This window comes from Falco punctatus (genome assembly GCF_963210335.1).
Source record: "Falco punctatus genome assembly, chromosome: 8".
In the NCBI taxonomy this organism is placed as follows: Eukaryota; Metazoa; Chordata; class Aves; order Falconiformes; family Falconidae; genus Falco; species Falco punctatus.
The window spans coordinates 52,795,819-52,822,590 of record NC_137588.1 but is presented as its reverse complement, the minus strand read 5'-3'; the positions used below and the strand labels follow the sequence as shown (position 1 = coordinate 52,822,590).

General features: G+C 39.0%; 1 protein-coding gene across 6 annotated transcripts; it reads right to left on the bottom strand.

Annotated features, from left to right (window-relative positions):
• Positions 1 to 185: 185 nt before the first annotated feature.
• Positions 186 to 26,382, bottom strand: FBXO38 (F-box protein 38). 6 transcript variants are annotated; one of them, XM_080398056.1, is made up of 22 exons: positions 25,726 to 26,378; positions 22,863 to 23,048; positions 21,858 to 21,991; positions 20,561 to 20,724; positions 19,999 to 20,164; positions 19,511 to 19,648; positions 19,072 to 19,209; positions 18,558 to 18,651; positions 18,005 to 18,135; positions 17,514 to 17,684; positions 17,120 to 17,262; positions 16,015 to 16,237; positions 15,209 to 15,328; positions 13,947 to 14,126; positions 10,880 to 11,599; positions 7,724 to 7,824; positions 5,914 to 6,016; positions 4,695 to 4,861; positions 3,442 to 3,587; positions 2,502 to 2,605; positions 2,118 to 2,231; positions 186 to 827 (listed from the first exon to the last, which is right to left on the bottom strand). In XM_080398056.1, the coding sequence occupies exons 2-22, from the start codon at positions 22,988 to 22,990 to the stop codon at positions 649 to 651; spliced, it is 3,564 nt and encodes a 1,187-aa protein (XP_080254182.1). In that variant the 5' UTR covers positions 22,991 to 23,048; positions 25,726 to 26,378; the 3' UTR covers positions 186 to 648. The 6 variants fall into 6 exon arrangements, 5 of the variants coding, with proteins under 5 accessions (XP_080254182.1, XP_080254184.1, XP_080254185.1 ...); XM_080398058.1 differs by lacking the exon at positions 25,726 to 26,378 and having other exon boundaries at positions 20,561 to 20,648; positions 21,858 to 21,975; positions 22,863 to 23,022; XM_080398059.1 differs by lacking the exon at positions 25,726 to 26,378 and having other exon boundaries at positions 20,561 to 20,648; positions 22,863 to 23,000.
• Between the last annotated feature and the right edge of the window lie 390 nt (positions 26,383 to 26,772).

The following is a 26,772-nucleotide window of genomic DNA, read 5'->3' as shown; positions in this document are numbered from 1 at the left end:
GAAAGTTATCTTGTTTCTAAGGTGCTAGGTGTGGGGTTTTTTTCTTTCTCAAGAAACATTTTTAATGAACTCTAGAAACTACCACAGATCACCAACTTCGCTACTTTTTTTCCTGCTCTTGGCTGCCTTTGTAACAGCTGCAGGATAATTCTCTCCCTTTGAAAAATGCACACAAGACACAAAGATTGTGCTCAACAGGTTTACTCAGACTGGACTCTTAAATGCTCAAGAAAAAGGCACAGATTAAAGAGATTCTGATGACTCTTTTGAACACAGCAAATGGGATTTTGTTTATAAGAAAAAAAAATACTGCTATGAATTGTATGGGCTGAAAACTCAAATATTCTTCTCCATTTCTAATTATTGGCCTTCATTAAAATGGAATTTAAATTAAATTGTATAAACATATGAAATAAAGTCTCAGTATTAGGAAGTTTTTCTTTTGTTTCCTCTATGTACAAATCTTAGTATACAATTTTTACTTTTCATTATACATTTACTACATACTCTTTTCCAAACTGTGTGACAGCAACTGCAAAGTATGTGTTTCAAGAAAATGCTTTGCATTTGGAAAGAATCCACCTGCTTTCTTGGCTAGCAGTGCCAATCAGAATTTAGAAGAGATGATGGGTTAGGGTGAGTATCCACTCAAATGTAATCATCCTCTACCGGTTCACCGTTGACATCGCAGTAATGGATGAAGATAGCCACCACACGTTGGAATACACCTTTTTTCATCTGGCGCAGTTCAGAGATCTCTTCCCCTATTGTTTCCATACAGATGTCTGCAGACAATTGTCCTTTCCTTCGGGGCGCATAAATAGTAGCTGCGGAAGGCACATAAGAATAACAACTAGATAATCTTTCCTATAAAGAAATTCACAAGCAAATCTGTTTTGCATTAAATGTCTTGGAAAACAAACACAGAAATCTTCATTGAGCAACCACAGTTAAGGAATAATAATCAAGCAGAAATAGTATTCTGCCTTCCCTGTATTTAAACCTTTTGACAGCTCCAATACTCATTTAATGTACACAAAGTTCATATGTCTGAGAGTGAAGGGAATCCCAGTGCATAAAAGCCTTCCCCTGAGACTTATCTGACGTGCTTTCAGGTTATCCATTTCAGTGATCACTTAAATGTTTTATAAACAAGAGCAATTAAGAATAAAGCAGCAGTTTTTTATTTATTTTCTTTGGCTTTAATGTTTAATCTAATTACTCTTTTAAATCAAAGACATATCAATTTTTTATAATTCAGAGTAAATACTGAACTATAAGCACTGAAGTCTATGAATCAATTTCAAATAAAATAAATACATAAATCAGAGAAAGGTATGGCCAAACAAGATTTCTTCCTCATCCTTTTGAGCTTCATCCCCTTGAACTGAGTTAGATAAGAATATCCCAAATTACGTCAAATAAAAATACCTCTAACGAAGGAGATTCCAAGATTTTCCTAATTAAGTAGTGGAAGAACATCTTTTTCTTCTGCTACCAAGCAAGTTTCTTAATTGAGCCCTAGGAACTGCCTGCTATAGTATTTTATAAGACAAGCTCCTGAACAGAAAGAGGCATATGCATCCTAAACTCTCACCCACATCATCTCTATTCCAGAGTTTTCAAGTCCAGTTCTTTCCCCTTTTCTCCCAAGTTTCTATGAGTCTCAATTGTCTTTGCTGGATCTGTTCAGCTTGCCTTAACAGCCTTTCATAAAGCAATGCCAGAGGCAGCAGTCCAGCTGAGTCCCAGTAAACTCCACAGAACAAGAATTGCTGGGACTACACATCCCAACATGGGTTTTCTGTGGTTTAAATGCTCTCATTCTTCTGGATATCACAAATGCATCACATTTTTAGGCTAAGCACGAGACTGGCTCTCTGATTTGTGGCAGTATTAGGGGTCTCCAGCTGGCTGATACACTGTTATAGTACTATGGCCCTCTCCTCCGCTGGACCCCCTCCTCATCCAGTTTCTAACACTGCTACAAGTAGTTATTTATAGTCTACCCAAAATAGCATAAGAATTAGAAAACTGAAAAATAAAGGAATGCATTGCCATCTTGGGACCAAGCAGCAAGTTAAAATTCTTTGAATGCATCAAAAACAATTACTCACTTCTCTCATCATCCTCAAAGTCATATCTAGCATAGCTGTTTGGCTCTGCTGTTCTCAGTGATCTTAACCATGGGAAGTCAGTAATCATGGAGTAAGGGGCACCATCCACAATGCCTAGAAGACAGACAGGATGAGGACACGAAGAGGACAATGTCCCTCCTGCAGCATCAGCACCCTTCATCAAGTAAACTTCACTGGTATCACATAGATTGGTCACTCTTAACACAGGAAAAGCACCTCCTCATTTCAGTTCCCCCACTCTGTGCTGAAGATCCCCCACTTTCCTCACAAGAGTTATTATTCACGTCTCTTGTAACTTAATGCAAAGTTACTTATCTTAGCAAGAGACTGAGCATCAGCTTTCAGCTCTCTATAAACACTCACCTTCTAGAGTGTAAATATCTCGTCCCCAAGGGTACTTAGTGTATTTCTTCAGGTCTTCGTCAGTTCGTGTAGCTTCAGGGAAGAACTCATATTTAATAAGCTCTCTAGAGAGGAGGAGGAAGAGATTACAGACAGTAGTGATAGGAAATGTGAAAGTGTGAGAGAGAAAAACCAAATGGGAAATCCTGCCACACTGCCTTTCCTTTAACGAACCTGAACCCAGAGAAACAACCCTCTGAGACCCTCACACAAACTCAGTATGCAATCCCTCCAATTCTGAGAGTAAGTCAGAGAGAATATGTACAGTTTAGATGAGAAACCAATTAAGCTACCTTTCAAGCATAGCTTTCTATCTGTAAGGAACAATCCAACGTGGCTGCAACTAAACAAAACTTCAAAAGTTAATGTGTTCTCTTAGCCATTTTGGTGAAAAATGAGGACAACAATAATACTGGTTTAAAACAGCTGGATGACAGCCACTGTATACACTTCTCTGCTGCAGGGAATTTTTGCTCCTCAGTCAGAAGCTGATGTTGATTGCACATCACCTTCCCCAGAAACTAACATTATTTCTTGGAATAGATCAGTCTTTCCCTTTTGTAATAAAAGAAACTTGGTTTCAGATTTGAAGGTATTCCTCAGCTATTCTGACTACTTCAATGTTTAACCACATTACTGCTGGATGGAATAGAACTGGTGAATTCTAACAGTATTTTTCATATACTTATGAAAGCTTATTTAATCCACATTTTGTATTAGATCCTGACACTGAAATTCTACATTGCACTATAAATTCAACCTTCCCTAGTCAACAAACGTTTGGTTTTTTTTTTTCATTTGACTAACAGAATATAGCAAGTCTACAGCTTGACTGAAGCTGTAGCTGCTAAATCAGGATTGAACACCTTTTCTGTAAAGTTACTGAAGGGCAAGTACTCACTGATTGATATTTGCTATAGTGTCCATCCAGCTCCGAATGCGCACCTTATTGCGGACATTAGGTGGATTACTGAATTCATGAATTATGCAAATGTGGTATGGATAAGGGCCACTAAATATCTTTTGCTCAAGAGTCAACGTGTCAACCTGTGAAAGGCAGCAAACAAAGACTTGTAAACAAGGGAAATAAACCACCTACCAAATCCCCCAAATTCTGGGTCCAGTGAAATGAAATTTTAACAGCATACATAAATACATGATTAAGCAGAGTAAAGCTTCCTTAGCGCAGCTTTGCCAACAAATATTCTCAGGTAGTGGAATTTGATGGGAAATGTCTGTTTTCTGGTTTCACAACTCCAGTATGTAAGTAAACTTTCATAAAACTACGTAATGGTCTAAACTACATTCATTTACTCAGAATTTGTCTCTGGCTTAGCGGAGGGATTGTGTTTTGGGGTTTATTTTGGGGTTTTTTTTCCCCGCAGTTGTCTTACCATTGTCCTTCAATAGCTTGGTTTCAAAGAAAAGCTGGCTTTTATATGAAATCAGCCTCCCCTATTTGGTCAGGCAAACCAAACCAGAAAAAGCATTACTTTGCATGACAGAAGCAGCATCACAGTCTAATACAGAACGCTCTGCTGAAAGTCAAAAAAACATTCTGAACCTTAAATTAAGCCTTCTTAATTACTTGTCAAACAACCTCAACAACTCACTAAATATCAGTGCTTACATCTCCTACATGTAGTCTGGGGAAAGGGTGGCTCCCAGTACCACAACTGTCTTGCAACACTGTTTAGCATCAAAAGAGGACGCAGCTTTCAGCAAAGCAGTATTCAAAACACTAACTGCTGTTACTAAATCTAGGAGGACGTGGGTTCAAGATTTCAGATACCTATGGTTATGTCATACTTCTGCTTATATATAATTACAAGCTGACTTAGTAGCATCTAGATTCTTACAGATATTTTTAGTTCTTCAGTTTGGAATGAATTAAATGCATCATGATTTTTTACAATATCTTCTAACACAATGAATATTGGAGACAGTAACATTAAGTCTTAAAATTCTGTATCGTCCAAGTTCCAGATTCTGCAATAGAAGCCCTGACAAGCTGAAGTTTAATAAGCAAGTTTCTCAGAGATGTTATTGTAACGTTTACATTTTTTGTATTAAAAGACATGAAGTCAAGAGTGCTAAAAGAATACAGGCAGAACTTCAGATCTGTTTGTGATTAAATGTAAGTTGGTTGTGTACCTGCTGCATTGGACGAAGATAAATGATCCGGTTTCTTTCTGGTGGCATCCTTAGAATCTGATCCAGAACCTGATCCATGTTTAACTTCTTGCACTGGGCATAGTCAAACCGATTGACAACTGGTGCATTTTCCACTTTTAAGTGTTTCAATACACGGCACCTCGTAGCTATAAATCAGCAAGCAAAATTATTAGGAGAAGAAATAAAATACTGAAAAGTCCCTAGGAACCTTCTGTCAGAGATTTTCAAAGCCAACTGTTTCAAAAGAAGGCAAACAAGTAATGTAGTAACAGGCATTTACTGATGGAGTTTGGATAGCTGGCAACTTAAGTATATTGAAGAAATAGACAAGTTGTTTATTTCCTCCACATTATGATCAAACTTCTAGTTTGAGAACTTGTAAGAAGAGTCCTTTCAAAAGGCTATGTCAATTTTAATCTAACAATAACCTTTTTCTCCCTTTGTTTCCTTTTGCATAGGCCCCTGAAATGGTCTGTGGACTGCCACAACTGAAAACCACTGACTTAAAAATCTGATCAAATATAGAGTACTGTGAAGCCACACAATGTGAAATAAAGCTATTTCCTTTCCAGTAACACTGCTCATGTAATCAAAATTTAGTTCAAAATTAACGTATGTTCTGAGAAGTATTCTGGAATAAAGAATGTCTTAATCCTCAGCTAAGTAGAGGTACCTAATTTCAGAAAAAAAAAGATGTTCAGTGTAGATGTTCCGGAAAACAATATATGACCCAATGCTTCAATACAGGACTGGTCACAGACCTTGGCATGTGCATTTAATGCAGCTTAAGTGCCATCATTTAAAACAGACTTTTATCATATCAAGGAGGAAAGTATCATTATGTCAGCTGAATAAACTATGGAAGCAGGAAGAAATCAAAGAAAAAATCAGGGTACTCCAACTCATTTCATCAAACTCCAATTATTGTATTATCACTCTTCAATAAACATCTCATCTTCCTAACTGTCATATAATTTCATCTGTTGTTTCAGATATTAATCTTTATTAAACCTGTTAACAACATATAAGGAAAGAAGCATTCAAACTGAAAAGCACTATTATTTAGTGTTCCAAGCATCAGTCTGACATGTAGCAAAGCAGCTGATGAAAACAAAATAAGCAGTAGACTGAATTTAACTCTTTCAGAAATTTTTAATAATGCCAGATGGAGGAGGCATGCATGACATTAACTACATACCATGTATGAACATCATTTTGGGGCAGTCTTTCAGTACCAAATCTGTTATTCCACAATTGGTCAAGGTGATTCCAACGAGGTTTTTGGACTTCAAAGTCAGTACCTGGTGAAATTTTTTTTAAAAAATGATCAATCTATAATAGAGTAAAAACAAAGAAAAACTAAAATACACTGGATTTTAAAAGATGCTGCCAGACACAGAAGGATAGTAACCGGATGCTAATCAATATAATATAGCTTCTGTACAGAAGGATATTAACTGGACACTAAACAATATAATACAGCTTCTATTTGAAATGACTAAGCTACTGATAGCAATGAGGAGAAGAAAAAAAAAAAAAAAAAAGGCTTCCTGCTGATCAGCAATGTCACAACATGCCAAAGAACGTCTTCACAAGATTAAAAGGGGAGTCATACCAGAAAGCACAATCTCTATCAGAAAACCTGAGCATCATCTCTCAGAAACTTCAAATTCTCTACTATTCCATTTCTACTTTGTAACCATGATGAAAAAAATAGCAATTCTGGAGAGTGACACTTGTTTAAACACAGAAAGATGGTATGGCAGAGAATCATTGTTTGAACTTCCCATACCAATGTATTTTATCAACACTATCTCAGAGGAAAACCTCACGTGGCAGGTTGGAAATTACATACATAACCTATTTAATCTTCTATGTCCATTATAGTGTTAGAAGAATAAAGCACACATCAAGCTCAAGCAGAATCACTTCCAATAGTATGGACACAGGGAGAATGTAGTAAGAAAGGATCTTTTGGGGGTTTTATCTGAATTTTCTAATGTTTTTCACTAAAAAAACTAGTAAAATTTAGCAGCCCAAGGACGAAGCTGACCAATTACACAAAGACGACTAAAGAGTTCTAGTAAAAGAAAGTAAACACATATAAAGAGAAAATATAAGCATTCTGCAACAGGTTCTTTCAGTTCCAGCAATTTAAGCTATTTCTGTAGCTACAGATAGTTAAAAAAAAGATTAAAAACTCACAATACTGTTTTTTTTCAAAATGGTGTGTTTTAAGAAAAAAAAAAATCATGTACCCCAAAATAGCTTTTATGCTAATTACAAAAGCTGTAATGTATCCTAGTAACCAGAAAAAATATTGTGGGACACATTCACAATAACTGTCTTAAATCAGTGAGGCCAAGTTCTTCTGAGATTGGGGAATATAAACATAGGCAGGTTCCTCTACAGCATAACTCAGAAGACACGCTTAAGTTAGATGTTTAGAGTCATCTTCTGAAGCAATCTCATGTGTGGCTAGAACATGAGCCTTGGGTAAACAGCCTCAATACAGCAAAACTAGACCTTGCAATTGCTCCTCCCATGACTAATCTTCACCGGAGAAGAATTAACTCATGTTACTTACATACTAAAAGAACATCCAGCCTGCAAGGTAACACCTGAGCTGCTATGTCCAGAGGTAATTATATATCCCATGCTTCTTTTAACAGCAGTAGCCTACGCTGTCATTGAAAACTAAATGCCAGAGAATAATTTTTCCCCCTGCACAGCAAGGAGGACACTGAGGGAATGCAGGACATCATGCAGCACTATTAGCCATGAGCCTGTCACAAACTTCCAAGTTTAGCTTTAGCTTATGCTTTGCTCTTCTCAGGCCAGTTAGAGTATCACTGCACCTAACACGTACAGGGTTATGACCAAAGAGATCAGTCAGATCAGTTAGTACTTGTCTAGCTCTACATGGAAGACAAGCTTGTATAATTACATCATTGTTCATGAGCATCTCCAGCTGATAAACCTGTAGCAAGTGAAGAAAAAGACCTTACTTGAACATGATCATCTTCAATAACCGGGTCGCTTGTACTTGTGGACTTGTCAGCTGTCCTTTTCCGCTTTGTGGTTTGCCGTGGCTTTGGCTTAGCCACCTCTGCAAAAAGAGAACCAGAAAAATCTTTCCTCTGTTTACATTTCAGGATAACAATACAGGCATTCCCTAGCTGAAAACATCTAACAAGATATATAAGCAGCTCAAAATACATGCTTGGTTTGAAGACAACTGTATCTCTCTTCCTTGCACAAAAACCACTTCCAGGTTTGTTGCTCAGAATTATTCATAACTAATATATAACTGTAACCTAAATAACTTGGGGCAGGGGAGTGGGCTCTTGATAAAGACATAGGAATGATGAACCTACAGTTTCAGTATCGCAGAAAAATGTGAAGCCAAGAAAAGAACTAAAGATGGTTTGTTAAGTTATACACTTGGTTCTCTGCAGCAAACAGAGCATTCTTGACAAATATAAGAACCAAAATAGCTTTAATGTTTTAAATAGTAGAAATAATCTCAAATTGCTTGGAAGTCTGCTCTTTATAACTGTCACTACACTAAGTTTTTCCTAATATTAAAAAGGATGTCCAGATATAAAATACTCTGATATTCCCAAGCTGCTTCTTACTCCATTTCATGTACCAGTGACAAAATTCCTGCTTGATTTAAGATGAAGCTTTGAGAAGAAATTATGATAGATGACCACCCTTTACTTCCGACAGTAAGGGAAAAAAAAAATACCCTAGAATTAATTTTCTGTGATTAGCAGATCAAAACAACACATTTTACTAAAATTAAGCTTCCTTTGACTTTTTTGTTAAAACATATGCTGTGTTCACAAAGATTCACAATCAAGATAAGAGGTGCAAAATATTAGAGACCTATGAACTTTTCCATGCTATAGTATCATTAACATTAAAAACCATCTCTTTTCCTACTTAACATCATCATATTCTACCAATACATGTAAACTATTAATTAAATGTGACATTCAGGGGCCTTCTGAGCTCCAGAATTCAGGCTATGGCTTTAGGGGATCCACATGTCGAAGTACTCAACTTGTGGCACCCATGGATCATCATCCCCAGGTAACACTTTTTTGACAGTTCCTAGAGTATTTACAGATAGCAAAATACTTCCTAGCCATATTATAGGGAAAGTTTTCCAAGTTTGCGTTGAACTGTTCAAGGTACAGCTCAAGGCCAAAAAATCTTTACGGAAGGTTTAACATAACATACATTTTAAAATGTGAAAAGCTTGCTTCACCACAAATGCAAACAATGAAAGTTTTAAAAACCCTCTTTATTATAAGAAATACTGTGGCTTACATTTTTGCTGAAGTAAAAATCAGAATTACACACTTGAGTAGTCCTTCAACGAGCTGGTCTGTCTGTGGTGATAATGCTTTTAAAATTTCATTATCTTTAATATTTTACTCGTTACACTGTTTAATATAAGTAAATAATTTAGGAGGAAAAAAAAACATACTTCCACTATCAAACATAGAATTGTTACAGAAGCCAAAAACCACAATGACATTTTGTCATTTATGCTAGAATAAGAGAAACCAGTCATATTCAAGGCAAATTTTTAGACGATTTATAGAAAAAACATTTTCAACTCTGTAACAAAATGTTTTCAGGTTATACTCTAACACGTTGTATATCCCATCCTAGTGAAGAAAAGCACTGTAACAGCCAGGCAGAAGACGCCTCACTGTCCTACGCATTGAACACAAACTTAAAAGATAAAAACGACACATGAAGTCTCATACTCTGCCTCAAGCATCAGCTAATATCTGACGCTTCAAAGAGGAAAATAAGTGCATAAAGACATACGCATTAACTGTATGAAGTTGGGAAAACAGTTCTGGCTTGTGTAGGCTAAATATAAGAAATACAGACATTTTTCTCCACAAGCAGAACATATCTTTTTCCTGACTAACAACTGAAATATGAAAGCAGAGGGTATCTTTCTGAAAGACAATCTAATTTAATACTTAGATCTGACTGACTTCACTTCATGTTTTTGTAATGGATGAGGATAGAGAGTATTTTCTTTTGATTTTTGTAAACTAATTACTAGTCACAATGGGGCAAAGTAGAAAACAGACATTTTAAATTTAACACCAAGATCATTTCTCCAATCTGAGATACATCTGACTACAATATCCTAGGTGATTCTGGTTTTGCTAACACTTGGGAACATTAAGATAAAGTGGAAAGACACCAGGACACCATGTTTGAACCATTCCGTGTATAAGAGAGATACGAATTTGTTGTTAATCTTTTCTGCCTCTAACAAATGCAGCTCTGTAACCAGCATATTTCATTTTTTGGTTTCACTTTACTTGCCAGACATTCCCAGCAAGGAATCCTGGATATATGAGGTAATTATAAAGTGTGCTATGTCCAACTAAAATCATTATTTTGGAAAGTATACTTTGAGGAAACGGCAAGTTCCCCTTTCAAATTTCCCCCAAAATTTATGGCTTCATTCCAGCCCTTCAGAATTTTGTTTTTATTTTATTGTTTTGCTTGTTTTACATGATGTGAAGCATGAAACTAATAAAAAGACAATTTTCAACAAGTTTGATCACCATGCCTTATACACTTGGAAGTAGAATCCAATACGCAGGTGCACAAGCTTGGCTCAATTGTAATTATGCCTTGCTTTATTGGTTGATAAAGTATCAGTTATTAACTTTTGCCTTCTTGATAAGATCTGAGCATACCTGCTGTCTTCTTCCTTTTAAAGGGAGAATTTTAATGGGGGAGACAGTCTTATGTTTCAATGAATAACAGCCTTCACAGGAAGACAGAAGCTGTCAAAAGAAGTTGCATTTGGTTTTCAGATGAGTAAATCAAACACCGTTTAGTATGTATGGATAACACATACAGAAATACTTGCATGGAGAAAAAAAAAGTAACTGGCACTCTTTCAGAGAGATCGGTTATTTTACCTAGCTGTGGCAGCGAAGTCAGTCATTTCTGTTCCATCAATATTATGACCCTTTGATCACTTAGTTTAAAATTATTGACCGATAACTTCACATTTAACTTCGGTATTATCTGTGGGTGTTGCAGTTTTTCAATACTGTCTCATGCCAGCACAGTAGTTTACTCAGTAATTAATATATGCACATAAGTCATACCTGACTCTGACACCAGAGGGACATGGGACAGCTTGCTTCTAGCTCTTGTTAGTGGTCGGCGAGGATACTCTTCTTTATACTCAATCTCACAGCTCCTTCGCTGTGAGCCTGTGCTCTCCTCCTCACTGGCAGGCCCACAGGCACTCCCACTAGTCCTCTCATCACCTGTCTCTCCCGAAGGCCCACAGTTTGGCAGAGTCCTAAGTGCAAAATCTGACCCAGCGCTGCTTGGTCCATTCCTGCAGGCTCCACTCGTGGATGGGCATTCCCCATCACAACACCCACTAGTCCTCTGTTGTGTGTCCTGTGGCTTGTAGCAGGAACACCTGGAACAAACAGAGCTCTCCTCAGTCTCTCTCTCACTGGAACCTTCACTTTTACAAGGCGAGCAGACACACTGCCTGGATTCATCTCCAGTTGCTGGACTGTTGCCAGCAGAGTGGCTATTAGCTGTCTGTGCAGAGTCAGGGCTAGGAGAAACAGCACTGCAGGAGCTGGATGTTCCCGTTGATCCTGTAGCATTACTGCAACCTGGGTAAGAATCTTTGCTTTTGTTCCTTTCAGGCATGTCACTTGCTGCTTTCATGTCTGCTTTAATCTGCTCGCTTGTTACTTGACAACCTTTTTCACAGCTGCTTTCCTCAGTACGAAACTGCTTTGTCTGTCCCACTTGGTTGGCACTGCATCTCTTCCGCAGTGGTGTCTTGCCTTTACCGCTCACTGCAAGAGTTAAGCAAGAGAGAACAATGAGACAACCAATACACAGCTTAAATAAATGCTTAGTACTACTCTGTTAGAGATTACTTAAAACAGAAGGCAGCCCAGAGGCTAATGACAAATCTTGTCAAGACCATGCTGCTATTCACATGTTATGGGAATTAATAAGATTTCTAGCAGTTGCTGAATCTCTGTAATGTCTTGCAGCTATTTTTGCAGTGATATGCTGTGGTATTTGTCAGTAAATGAGATGGATATTTGCCAGAAAGGCTAATATTTTCACAAAGCAGCTAACTGGTTAAAATGGCCAAAGCACAAAAAGATGAAAACCACATGAATAACAGAGTTCTTTTTTCTCAAATATGAGGAATAAATCTGACAAAGTAGTAACATAGGTAGGACAAAAGCTTATGCTTTCAACAGCAATCCTTAGCTCCCCCTCCTGGGTAGGAAAAGTGTACATCGGCAACAGTACTTTCAGTTTACAGACGAATAAAAAAAACCTAGCAAATAGTGTACAAATCACAATTGGAATTTAATGTCTAATGTCTTAATCCTCTCAGCTAATTATACTAAATCAAGCCCGAAAAAACATTACTCGCACTACAGAAGTTTATGCAAATTGTCTCCAAACACAGGTTATTTCAACCCTCAAACCAGAACTAACATCTACACTACAAGCACTGCACTCTACAGATTTCCAAGTTGAAACTACCAGTCCTGTTGAAATGTACTAAAATGACGGGGGGACTGATGTGTACAGACTATGCTAGTTACAACAGGAAGATACTTAATCTATTACAGCTTTGATATGTCCCAGGTTTTGCAGAAATTAAACCAGTACCAGACCAGTTTCTCAGTTCTTCACAATGCAGGATTTTTATGTTAACTGCTTAGCTAAATATTCATTAAAGCTTAATACTGTAGGCACTTCATCTATCAATTACTTGTAGATTACAATTCAACTTCCTCCTTTCCTGTGTATGTATAGAACTACTTCACTTAGAATACAAACTACAGGGAATACCACATCATCTCTGTTTCTGGAAAGACTGTACATCACATGGCACTGGACCCAGGACTCTGACTTCGTGCCACAGATGTGCAGCTTGTAGCTGTAAACTCAAAAGACAGGAAATGTCCTTTTCTATGTCTCTCTGTAGTTGTCATACTACCATGAAGTTCTAGGCCTTTAACTCTGAATGAGTTGTAGTAATACATAACTTGATACTACTAATAATACATACACACACATATACACATGCTGTAATAGTAAGTGTTGTTCAGAAGAGAAAGTGACCATACTGAACATCACCCTGAGAATTCTAACTAACCTCCAAACCTCTCACCAAAGTAAAGTTGATCTTAAAGAGTCTCCTTCAGGACACTCCCACAGGGAGCCCATAAACCAAAAGACAGCTACAACTCTCATGCATTTGCCCCAAAGGTCACATTTTGTTTCAGCAGCAACCGTTTGACAGATGAATCATTATGCTGGTTTCATCTAGGATGGAGTTAATTATCTTCTTAAGAGCTAGTACAGTGCTGTGTTTTGGTTTTGATGTGAGACTTTTCAGTTGCTCAGGCCTTGGTAGGGAAAAGGCTGGAGGGGCACAAGGAATGGGGAGGGGGGACACAGCTCCAGGCCAGCTGACCCAAACTGGCCAAAGCGGTATTCCACACCATGGGATGGCATGCCTGGTATCTATACCTGGAGGGTTGGCTGGGATGGGCAGATCGTGGCTCAGGGACTGGCGGGGCATCGGTGGATGGGTGGTGAGCAGACACATTGTGCACCACGTGTCTTTCTCGCTTTCTCTCTGGATTTTATTCTTTCCCTTCCCCTTTTCATTATAACTGTTATTGTCATCATTGTTATTATTGTTCTTTCATTTATTCTATTTCAATTATTAAATTGTTTTTATCTCAACCCTCTAGTTTTACATTCCTTTCCAACTCTCCTCCCCACCCCTCTGGGTGAGGGGGGAGTGAGTGGGTGGCTGCGGGGTTAAACCATGACAATCATATAGACAACATAGCTGCAAATTTGGCTTCACAGACATGATAAATTCTGTGCACTTGGAAATTCAAAAGAGAAGCTGCAGGTTTCTGCATGCAAGCAGCACAGCACCACTATTTCTACATTTCTGTACAGCGACTCTGTGATTTAAGCTCAGAAAGATATGTCCTTACACCTTCATTCTAGATTTATAACAGGAAGAAAAGAGTAGGGGGCAAACCAACAAGCATGCGTATTACAAAGCTAGAAATAAACCTGAACAAGACTGAAAGACTGAAGCTTGAGAATAAGTTTGGCTTAACAGCGCCTAGGAACCCATCTGTTCCACACCTGAAGGTTCTCTCATTTCCACTGGATCTCTGTTTTTTTCTTCTCCATCTGAGTAATTCTGTGCAATGGTGTTAGAGATGCAGGCTCTTGAAGTCCCCATGTTTTCTTCCTCATCCTCACTGTCTGAATCATGGACAGTAATAGGCGCTGCTTTTACAACAGGCTGAATGCCACTTGGCCCTAAAAACAGTAGAATGCCAACAGTTCATGTAAAAATAAGCCAAGCGCAGATTAAAGGGCTGAAGAACTTTTAGACCTGCTTCAAAAAACTACAGGAGATTAATTTGATTCAATTTGGCCACCCATTCTGTGGCTCCCTCATTAAAATGCAAATACAAGAAGGGCAAAACACTGCATTTCAGCATTAAAGCATTCTAGTTTGGAAGGGGAAGAGTATCACAATGTAAAACAAAACAGAGGTTTTCTATAATCTTTTTTCCGCTTCAGAACAGCTTAAAGATTCTTCCACCATAGGATGAGTAACTGTACAACTATATATTCTAAGCAGTCCCTGAAACCTCCAACACAAAGACAGAAATGTCAGTCAGAAGATCTGCAATTATCCTTCTAAATCCCACCACTGGAAGCAGGAAGGAGAAGCATGAATTATCAAGCTTCTGTATAAGTGTGCTTTGTTAGTAACCTCTCTTGGCTACTAACGATAGCCAATCACAATGACATATATGCCTGTGAATAACGTAAGAAATAAACATGAAGTTAAATAATGTTTTCAGGAGTTATCTTGAAAAAGTGAACAGATCCAGCACAGATGTATGTTACTTCATGGTGTTGGCATATTTAGTAGAAAATTACTTTGTCCAGCAAAGACTGCCTTATGTGACTAATGTGTGTCACTAATAATGTCACTAATACAAATTAACACTGGAACAAGTTTTTCTGGCTTGAAAAAAAAAAAGGGCAAAAAAGAATCCATATGTTGCAGTGAAAGAAGTGAGGCCATTAACACCAACAGGAAACATGACAAGCTCATTCAGGCCCTTTGAGTCTTATTATACTGGGCTCAAAAATAAGGCTTTACAATCAAGGTATTTTACTCCGTATGTAGAAGAAAACTCAGAACTCTAAAACAGACTTTAAAACAGAACAGATTTCTTCACAGCAATAAGCTGTGCTAGCATGATTATTCCACACACACTAGAGAACACAGCTGAAGGAAATCATCCAAAACCAGACTTATACTGAAAAATTTAACCCCTCAAGAAGGGGATACCCAAAGGTAATTTCTTTCAACAAGCAGTTACCTGCTTGCTCTTCGTCCACCTCCATAGGAACAACAGCCTGGCTATGACCTGGGAGCTCATTCTGGCCCTGCCCAGCGGCCACCCCTTCTTCCTGTGCCACCTCCTCCATCTCATTCAGTGCTGAAAAGATTAAGATGAGGTCAAAAAGAGGAAACAGAAGGAACAGAGCCCCTAAGCATAGAAGGAATTCAACTGGTACCCACAGAGAGTCAGAGAATCATTAAGAAGTAATAGCTGCCTTGATTTCTTCGGTAAGTCACTAGGTTGCACAAGTCTCTCACAGATTTGTTTTACATCTCTTTAGCCAAGCCCCCAGCCTAAGCTCTGGGGGTTTCTTCTCCCAGATTTTCCACGTCTTCTCAGAAGTTTTATTCTACTGCAGTGAGCAGCATAACTAGGATTTACATGTTCATTCCCTCCAAGAGACATCTGCCTTTGCTGGAGAAGTTTAAAAATATACCATCCGACACTGATGTACTCCCAGCTCTGACCAGAGCAGCCCAGAAAACACTTGACACTTTCACAGAGGATTATCACATGAAACTCCACATAGCTAACATCCATACTAACATGTATCACTGAACTGTAACGTGCCTGTAACAGCTACTAGATACAATACACAGATAGCTTGTATCACACAGGTATCAGAGAATGTGCAAACAGCCTTCAGAAAAGATTGGTTACATAACAGGAACTAAAAGAGTAACAAGCTTTCAACATATATTCATATCTCCCCTAGGACCCTACCTAAGTGGCAATGCAAATAAAATCCCTCCCTACAAAGGTTCCCGAAGGTCGGAGATTACCCTCAGCTGCAATCTGCTGCTCTTCAGCTTGACCATCTTGCCGCAGGTCATTCTCCTCATTCTGGTCATTTGGGTGTTGGTGATTGTTGTGGTGGATGTTTGGATTATTGTTATTCTGGTGGTTATTGTTGTTGTCATTGTCATTGTTAGAGTTCTGATTGCTGACTAGAGCAGATGAGACGCCAATTCCTGTGCCTGCACTTAGGCCCACACGAGCACAACCCTGAAGACAAAGAGCAACTATTAAGATTTGAAAATACAGACACATTTTATCAATAACATATCCCAACGCCAACAGAAAAAGCATTCTGTCATTAGTACCTGGGATAGCAGGACAATATGTACATGAAGAATGTGGAAGTTGTCCCTAATAATTCCTCATGCTACACACTGCAGAGCCCCATCTTAAGTATGGCAACCAAGAAAATTTACACTCCGCTAAACGTCTAATGAAAGGGAACTCCACAAAGCATATAGCCTTACATTATTGAGTTGCATTTCATTTGCTATGAGATCATATTAGAGCAACACAAATAGCAGATTACACGGTCTTCCCAGAACACAGTAGCCTCAAGATAGAATTAATGATCAAAGAAAGCAGTTTTTTTACATAGGCAGTTTTCATTATGTTACAACAGCTGTTAAAATGATTTGTGTTACAAGTGTGGGAGAGGGAACAACATGAAGAAATAAAATTCCTAAGCTTTGAAAGCACTCCAACAGGTGAACAGCACTCCCATTTCCCCCACTACAAAATCATAAAAAACCCTTAGCATTGTAAACCGACTCTCAGCATGAGAAATATCATATAGAAAGCAGACGCAAAATGAAGTAGCAGCAGACTTCAACAGAAACACAGAATCAATATGAGTCTTATTTCCTGGTCACATATTCATACAAGATCATACCTTGCCACTGCTCCAATCTGCAGAAAAAGTAGCATTCTCCCTAACATATGATAATAGCAACTGCAAACCAAAGTCCTTTACTTACCAAGCTATTTAATTAATTACAACTTCTAAAAGAATGCCTAACAGGTGGAGCTCACCATATTTCCAATGAGCTGGCAACAACAAAAAGTAAAACCATTCCCTGAAAGACTCACCTTAGGAGGTTCACGGAACATCTGGTCCAGAGAAATAAATTCTAAGCTTGGCAATAACTCAATGAACTGACTAAAAGAATCTAGCTTTATTGCATGGCATCGCACCAGGGTGAGGTCAACCAGTCGGGTCCACCTTGAATGATCTATGGAAAAGAAGAGATGCATTTCCTGAAGGATTCCTGTCTCACTTTTCATTATATACTTTTCAAATTTGAGAGCAGGCATTTTCTGTACCTCCATTCTGACTGTTAGCAGCATCATTATGGTTCCAAACCAAGCATCATCTACTGTACTTACTAAGAAATAGAACAAATGGTACTACAAGCAGAAAAATTCTCTTTTAATATCACAGCAATTCACATAATATCTCTAAAATTTCAAAGGTGTGCAATACCTGTGATCCAATTATTTGGGTTATGTAGATGTGGGCAGTTGTAAATGACCAGATATTTGATGCAAGAAAAAACTTCATTTACAGCTTTCATACCAATATCGGTAATAATTCCTGGATTTTCAACCACATCAGCCAAGCCATACTTCACCAAGTCTCCATTCGTCATTTTACCTATGAAAAAGATCGTAGCAAACTCAGCAGTAAATTTCAGAAATGTGCCTTTTATAGCATGATTGTCTAACTCCCTATTTTAGTCCAATTTTACAAAATGGATCAGATTATTACTTCAGCTTAATAAAGCCGAGACTTTCACAACTTCAGTAAGACTTTCAGGGAGTGAAGAAAAACATATTTGGCAGTATGAGGTCACCAGCCTCAATATGGGTACATTAATATTATTTTTAATCACTCTTAGAACATGACTGAAAACACAGAAACTTGTTTAACACTTATATTTTGCAAATTATTTATGTATATAAAAGATGTCATACACTGTAGTAAAAACTCATCAACATATCCTAGATGAAGAGTTTCAAACTGTGGAAATTCCAGTTCAGCCATCTTCAAAGCAGAAAAAACACCGTCTTTGGTCAAGGAAGGCTGGATCCGCACTTCATGCAACCTGAATGCAATTAAGAATTGTTACTATTAAAAGGCATGCCAAAACACAATTGCCATAGAAGCTACTCAGGTTGCTCTTTCACAATAAAATGAAAATATTCTTTCAACAATGGCAGGATTAAGAGGATATTTGTTGTATCTTTATAGCAGTATTTGGCAGTTGCATATCAATATAGTTGTGAGACTAACAGGACCACACTGTTCAGATATAGGTCTAAGGTGGCAGCTTATGACACAAAGTGATGCAGAAACAGACATAACACCAGTTACTGTAACTGCAGAACACTCCTGTTACATAAAGTTTAAATGTATATTCCTTAAAATTTTGAAGGCTGTTCTGCTTCTTCACATTCTTGGACTTCATTACTAACACGCTTATTTTGAAAAAGGAGAAGGAAGAAAAGAAAGATCTGAAGGACATACCTTCGTGCAGCTGTTATGATGAGGTAGCCAAGATCCACTTCAAGTGCATTCTTGCAAGCTCCCAGAACTATAGTGTGCAAATTCCTAAAACCACCTGATAAATAAAAAAAACATTCTTTCACACTTCCATCACAGATCACAACCTTAAGACTTATAAGTTTCCAACAGTATTGTCTTGACAACTGAATTAACAAAATGCATCTTTTTTTAGAAAATCAATAAAACACTTATTTGCACCCAACTCCCTCCAATTCTGCTAGTTCTACTCACCAACAAATGCAACTGAAAGGTTAGCTTATCAGTGAAGAGTTAATTACAGTTAAAAGGTCAAAACAATTCTCAGAACAGAGCTATATTTAGCACCATAACCATAGTTCCAAACTTGATACCTTTAAAATAATGATCAAGAAAGGATACGCTACAGACTAGCTAAGCTTCACGTCTCCAGTTATTTGCCAATATTTTTATTTATTTCTTTGTTCACTTGAAGTCTGAGGGATAAGAAGTTTCATACCTGATCTCCAGCTATCTTCTACTACATGCTGGATAAGTCCTCCAAGAAATGGAACACGAACCAGTTCTAAATGCTCCAAATTTCGAGCAGAAGCCAGGCCCGTCACTAGAGGAACATACTTCAGAGAATTTGTGGGTCCTACATAGAACAAACCAATACAGACGAAGAAGGTTGTTCACTTAACAGCAAATATATCATGTTTAAGAATTTTAAAATGTTCACATACATCCATCTAGATCAGGAAGTCAATAGAACCATGTAGCACCAAATAACGTACAGGAGAGGTGTACATTTTTACCCAACACCATCAATAAAACAAAGACTCGTTTCAGAATTTTCTATTTCAAGATTTCCATTCCCATTTGTTGCCTATTGAGCTTTAACAGAATTAGATTTCCTACATGCTAAACCATCCCCTCTATATATGAATCCTTCTTACCGGCACAGTTCCTCATGACAAAAGCACGTAAGCTGATACAAAGGAAATCTTTAAAAGGCTGTGGTTTGGTGAGTCTCACCCACTTCAAATAAAGGTGCCTCAGCATTGGGATACAAGGAATCTCAGGGACATTCACCCCTAACAACACACAAACAAAACAAACATTTTAAGCAAGCTTTAAACTATAAACCCTAGGATAAATTTCTTTGGATTAACATTCTGGCTTTTAAATGGAAATCTTTTCTTTGCTATGTGGCATGTGAGAAAAGCTGTAACCATTATAAAACACAAGTTCCTCACCACAGTTTGTCAATGCAATTTTTTTAGAATTTGCTTTTTGGAACTGCTAACATATATATAGCAACTAGTATTTCAAAAATGCCACATTCCAAATTCCCTCTCTTAAAAAGAATTACAACCTTGCAGAGTTTCAAAGCCTTTAAATTCACCTGTGTTTAAGCCAATTACTTCACCATTACCACACTCACCTACTAAGTGCAAAGTCTGAATTTTAGCTCCTATAGGAATTTTCAGCTTGTTCTCAGGAGGAATTGGAAAAGCACCATTACGATTACGAAACTTCCCTAAAATGTGAACTTGTGGCATGTACGTCCAAATAGCTTCCACCAGCTCTAAATGAGAGGTCTCAACACCCTGGATAAAAGGAAGCAAAGCAGATGCTCTAACACCAGTTCAAGCAACAATATCCTCTTAACCACATAAACGTCTCAATAACACACTATACATAATGCAATGTGTTATTTCACTTTTAATTTGTAGAAAGACTTGTCTTTTTAACAGAGGGATCAGAATTTTAATTCATTTCTGAACTTCAGAGCACATGTGATTCCCAGTGGTGAAACTAAAATAGTACTCATATGCAAATATGTCACAATTAACTGCTATTCTGTACAGCCAGATCTGAATATGCAGCCCAGGTCTGAACATGAAGCCCTGTAAGCAATGAGTCCCTGCCACATTTCTTCTGCTCTGTTAACATGCATCATCTCAGCTGCCAAAGGATGTTCTTTCTTGAGTCTAACCACTCACCAGCAGATTTGGGCAGGCTTGCAAAGCCTCTAAAACTCCAGGAATGCTGAAAGCTTCATGGCCACGGACTCTGCGCCTTTCAAGGTACCTGGGATGAAGACCATAAAGTTGTTCAATGTCTGGCATCTTCCTCAGCAGCGTTAGGAAACTGGAATCAGTGAAACCTAAGATGACAACAAGAGATTTGGTATTTGTGTGACAGCAGACACCTATCTGTAAAGGGAAAGCCAAATAAGTTGTTCTTTTTGTACAGTAATATAAATTCTACAGTGCTGGAAGATGTACTCAGTGAAGCAATAGCTTGTCTTCTACTTAGAGATTCTAGAAACCATGACCTACATACTCTCTTCTGCCTTGAATTTTGAAGGCTTTCTATAGGTTTCCTTCAGCGTAGTTGCATGGCTACAGGGTTAACTATACTTTCTCCCTTCTCAGATGGAGCACCTCTGCAGACTGTCAGGCTTCCTGTCTCTATCTTTCCTGGAATTCCATTTATCAACTACACGGCTCAGAAATGCCCAGCTGGATCAGTTGTATGCAGTTCATCGCTATTCATACCAGCTCAAAGTTCTCAAAGACGACAATTTCTTAAAGCAAAGGATTATTTTATTCTAACATAAGACAACATATAAAAAGTACTTTAAACTAGTAAGTTACCTGTATTCTGTATTTACACCTATCTTAGGCTAGGCCTAACCATCTACCTGATATCAGCCCTACTAAATCCAACTTTGCAGATCATCTGACTTTTAGAATTCACTCATTGTAGCTCTCTCCCCCAACAAATCCCAGCAGTGTAATTTAAATCCAACAGAAATCCTAATACTCACAGGGTTGACCTAGGTTGCCAAATTTATCTATTGATCTGAAGATGGCTTGAGGTGTGACATCAAAACTTATTTATTCTTACATTAAGTGTTGGTAGATGAGTTGCTCTCTCATTCCATTGTATTTTTTCCTGCCTGCATGCAAACAGCCTCTTCTTGGATTAACCCTTGGATAAACTCCCTTACAATAATCAGACAAACACAGATTGTATTTACAGATTGCTACAAAGGAATCCCCATTTCTGCTACAGTAGTATCCAAAATATATATACACACAGACACAGATAAATTTTCCAAACCACATACTCAAGGAAGCCACCCAAATCTCACAAAAGTCAAAAGGAATTAAACATCTAACTCCTTTTACTGCTTTGGAAATTTAACCTGAATATGTCATTATAAATACCAGGATAGTACAGACAGATCTGCTCAATACCACTTTAACGCCATATCTTGAGTGCACTACTCACCAGTGGGCATGTACTCCCACCAACGGCCTGCACACAGATCCACAACCTTCACTACTCGCAGATAAAGAGTAACAGCTTCCTTCAGCTTCCGGGACAGGCATTCCATGCACATAATATCCTGCAAGGGAAGGTACCTTTGGGAGAGGAAAAAACACCCCTCTGATTTATCAAAGGTGGATCCTTCTTGACTTTTTCCAAACTAAAGAACATCCCAAGCATGACTACATGAATTCATATACTTCTAACACCTAATAACATTAACTCAAACAGAATTTTCAGGCCATACTCTAATAACAGTGTGAAATTTTGCTAAGCAGAATGACTCACCGATTTCTGACACTGAATATAGGATATTTAAGGTAGAAATACAATATTAAAATGGAGAGATACTTTAGTCCTCTAATAAATACTGCTGACCAAACTATTTCCCACAATAGTTTCTACATGGTTTAATTAAAGGTACTTTCATTTTCTAGTACACACTAGCATGCTCAATTTGCAGACATTTTGGAAAGCTACTGTTTTTAAAGAACTTGTTGGTAAGGCATTATGTTTTGAATATAATAGGCATGAGTGAACATCCTGGAGAAGGACTGTGCTGTAGGGAAGATTATATGTTCAACCAGGTTCCCTTCTGCATACTATGCAGCAGATGCAACAATTTCAAAACATGCACCTCAACTGCATGCTGTGTGAGACACATTTCTGCACTGAAATCAGTATTTAAACACTAGTTACCACACACTGGTGAAAGGAATTAAATCCCTTATTTCTTCTCATTCCACCATTCATGATATTCACACAAATTAATTTTCAAAGTATTCAAATGAATTCTAGGACTGAAAAGAACATTTATCACCCCTTTTTAATCCAGTTCGTATCCACCTGTTCACTCATGGTACATCTACACTTTCTGAATATGTGACATCAATGCAGGTAAGATTGGGGAAAAGTTGAAAACAATGTAATAATAAAACCCAAACTGATTTCTGACAAGCTGCTCACCTAAAGATGTGGCACAGCACTTCATGAGAGAGTTGGTTCATGTAATCTTTTGGCTCATCAGCTTTGGTAGACTCAGAGCCTTCCCTGTTCACTGAGCATGGTTTTACATTTTTCCGCCGGGGACCCATATTTGCAATGATTTCTGATGAAAGGAAACGTTCACAATGTTGTGCAAATTCAGGGCAACTGAAAGAGAAAAGTGACAGAGAGTAGAGGGGGACACACCAGTTAAGCCTTGTTTACCCCCAAAAAACCAGCAAAATCTGCCAATAAAGACAAGCCCCAATAGAGCTGAATTAAGTTAACTAAGAAGAGAAAAATTATTCCAACAAGTTAATAGTCTGCCTAACACATAAGATCTCAGACATAACCTGATGATTATTAGATAAACTACAAAATCCCTTTAAGCTAAAGGAAATTGACAGAGAGGAAAATCACCATAGGTTTAATCAGAGATCAATTCTTTTGCATGAATAAGATGTCTTCAAAGATACCATCCTGTGATCAACATAAATCACAGGAAAGCCGCGCAGACATCACAGAAGTTACAAAGCAAATGCCAACTAGACATGTTCCAGTGAAAAAGAAAGTCCAAAGCCTCTGTCTAGCAGAAAATTAAGTCTTCTTTTAGAAAAAATGGCCTCCTACTGATCATTCCCCAAAAATGCCCTATTAAAGGTCCTCGAACTAGCTCTTCTTAGAGGTTAGAATACCAAATAAAATATTTAGGTTGCTTAGTTAAAGATCAAAGCCACAGCAAAACTGAAAGACCTTGCCTCAGCAGCAATATGCAGGATACCCTCTCCTCTTTCACTTTATTGAATTGTGTTTGTGTCTATATTGTTCCTGCAGCACACATACAGGCACAGAAGGACTGCAATAACAATGTATGTTTCATTTAAAAACATACAAATTGATTACAAGAAATAACAAATAACAACTCAAAAAATATACAAACAATGTCGACATTAGAAGAACTGTGTTAAGACCGCATACAGATGAACAGCATGAGAAACATCTTCACTACTGCTATTTAGCTGAGGAATGCTTTCTGGTAAGTAGGGTAAAGCAACATTAACTCAGTAAACCTGTTTAACAGGTTGAATACCAAAATTTGGTGGATAAGGAGAAACAACTTTAAGAAAAAAAAAAAGCAGATTTTGGAAAACTCATTAGAGGTGCATCTGTTACAGCATTCACTGTCATGTAAATATACCATAGTGTTTGCTTCACATTATGTGGATATGGCAACTGAGAAGGAAAACAAAGTACTTCATGGAAATCAAAAAGAAAAATTTTGCATTCTCCAACACAAATTATTTATATGCTGGCATAAAATTTGACATATTGATAGTTTCACTGTGATCTAATTGTTGAAAAACACGTGCCTTCACACATTTTCTTATGCATCTCAAATTAACAACTGTATGTTGTCATAATTGATTTTATTTAAAATGGTGATATTAAAATAACTAAATTGGCACCTTCTGCCTGTGACTAGCATGAAACATATCTCTGCTCCTTTGGATTAGCAGGGACTTCTTCAGCCAAAGCTACAGGCCCTGAGTTTGTTGCCCATACCCATATTACCTTTCTTTTTGGTGCACAGTGGAAGGGTTTAGTATGTTCGTAATACTGCATTGTAATGTTGTTCAACTTCATGAAGGCCAAAATTCACTTCAAACTACTTAGATACTGGATCTGAATGAAAACAAGTATTACATGGATTCCCAGTGAATGTCACCTGATGACTCAACTTGAACAGCAGGCAGAATACAACATAAGAATTTCTAGATAGATGCAGACACATGATGGAGTATAATACAGCAGTATTTAAAGGACAGCATTAAAAGGACTGTGATGTAAGGTAAGAGAAAAAGATATTAACAAACAGGCCAGCATATAGGGGGAAAGTCTGAAAAAATCCTGTAAGATTTAAACGCAATGCACACAACCTGCCCTCCGAGTTTCAACTGCAGTGTAGTTTGTCTCCTGCCATTAAGTAAAGGGGAAAATGTCTCTTATGAGGCAGCAGTTTCTGTAAGATACATACTCTTCCTGATACTATTTTGAGATAAAGCACGCAGCTTTAAAATCTCATTCTACACGAAGAAGCTGACCCATTTAAAGAAAAGAAAAACCCAAAACAATCACAAAAGAAAAAAACCAGAACAACCAAAAACCTTCAGGCATTTAACAAAGCTGATTTTTGCTCCCCAAGAGTCTTTCTATGAAAGAACGGCTCGAAGTGGTATCTCCCCGATTAAAAACTACTACACTGAACTTAAAAAACTTACAAAGCCACGGGGAGACCCGCATCCCCCGCAGAAAGGACAGCTTTACAGGGAAGTGCAGAGAACAGCTAGGCACGGCCTGGTAAGTGCTAATTTAAGAGGGGTGTTTCCTTATGGTGAGAAGATGCGGGGGTTGGGGGGGGCGGGGGGAACGGGAAGCGCACGTTTATTTTTTGCTTAGATAAGCGATATAAAAGCAGGTTTCCCCACAGCCCTCCTCGCTGCAGCCAGCCCACACGCCGCTGTTCCCTCAGCGGGGGGGCGGTGGCGGCAGCCGCCCCTAACGCGGCATCTTCAGGGCTCCCCCCTCTCCGCCGCAGCAGCAGGGAGGACAGTTTTCCTAAGGGCCTGTCACTCCGGGGAACGGCCCTCGCCAGCCTCAGGCCGGGCCGCCCCGAGGCCCCGGTGCTGGACAACGACAGCCCCAGCCGGCAAGGGGAACAGCGGCAGCGCACTGCCGCTCCGGGCCCACCTGCCCAGAGAACACGGGGGGCGACAGCCTTCGGCTCACCGAGCCCCGCCGTACCGCTGCCGGCTCAGCCCTCCGTTGCCGGCCCGTAGCTCCTTACCTGCCCCTCAGCGCCGCCCTGTTGTTGTGGCCGCGGGTGGAGGGTTAACCCCGGCAGCCGCTTCCTGCGCGTCCCCTTCCGCCAGCGCCGCCGCACTTCCGGCCCCACTTCCGGCGCAGGCCGGGGGCGGGAGCCGGGACGCCCCGCCGCCATCTTGAGGGTAGCGAGGGGCGGGGCCTTACTGCCGACATCTTGGGTGCGGCGTCGCGTCCGCCATCTTGAGTGCGTCGCCCAGGGGCCCGCCATGTCGGTGGCGCCGCGGCCGCCCCCTCGCAGCCCGCGCAAAGGGTCCCGGCCAGGTCTGACCTTGCCCCGCGATAGCGGCAGGACGTGTGCCTGCAGGCCCGGTGACAGGGCGGAGATCTTCAGGCCAGGCCCCTGAGCATGTTAAATGCCAGCTGAGATACAGGGACATAAACTGGGTGATTGGAAAGAGAAGGAACTGAGGAAACCCTGAAAGATTGGTGGGGAGTTCTAGCACAACAGCAGCAACCACACATACATGGCAGCGTAACCCTGAGGTGTTGTGGGTTGAAACAACTCACAGGCCACTGTGACTCTCTTGAGATTGCTTTGCACACATATGGAGAGGAATGTAATTTACAGCAATTATATCCCAGCCCACAGTTCTGTATGAACTGATAGGTGATAGTGATACATTATCTGCAGAGGCTTTAGCCTGGCCACAAGAATCTTGCTAGCTGCCGTTGCTGGTGTGTTTGCAGCATTTTGTGGGCCTGTATTTAGGCCATCTCTTAATCAGTGCATTTGGATTAATCCCAGTAGAAATCACAGTTTACCAAATACCTTGGAGGCACATTTCATGCAAACCCCAAGGAACTGAGTAACAAAGCCCATTTATTACTGAGCAGGCTATTTGTGGCTTATTTTTTTGTGAAGGCCAACATGCAAAGTCAGTTACTGGTCTAACAATCATCCCAGAATGATCCACAACATATTGTAGTGAAATACGAAGTAACAAAATAAGTGGTTAGTTTGACTTTGCAGAATGAGCAGAGTGAGTCACAGATAAGCTATTAGGAAAAC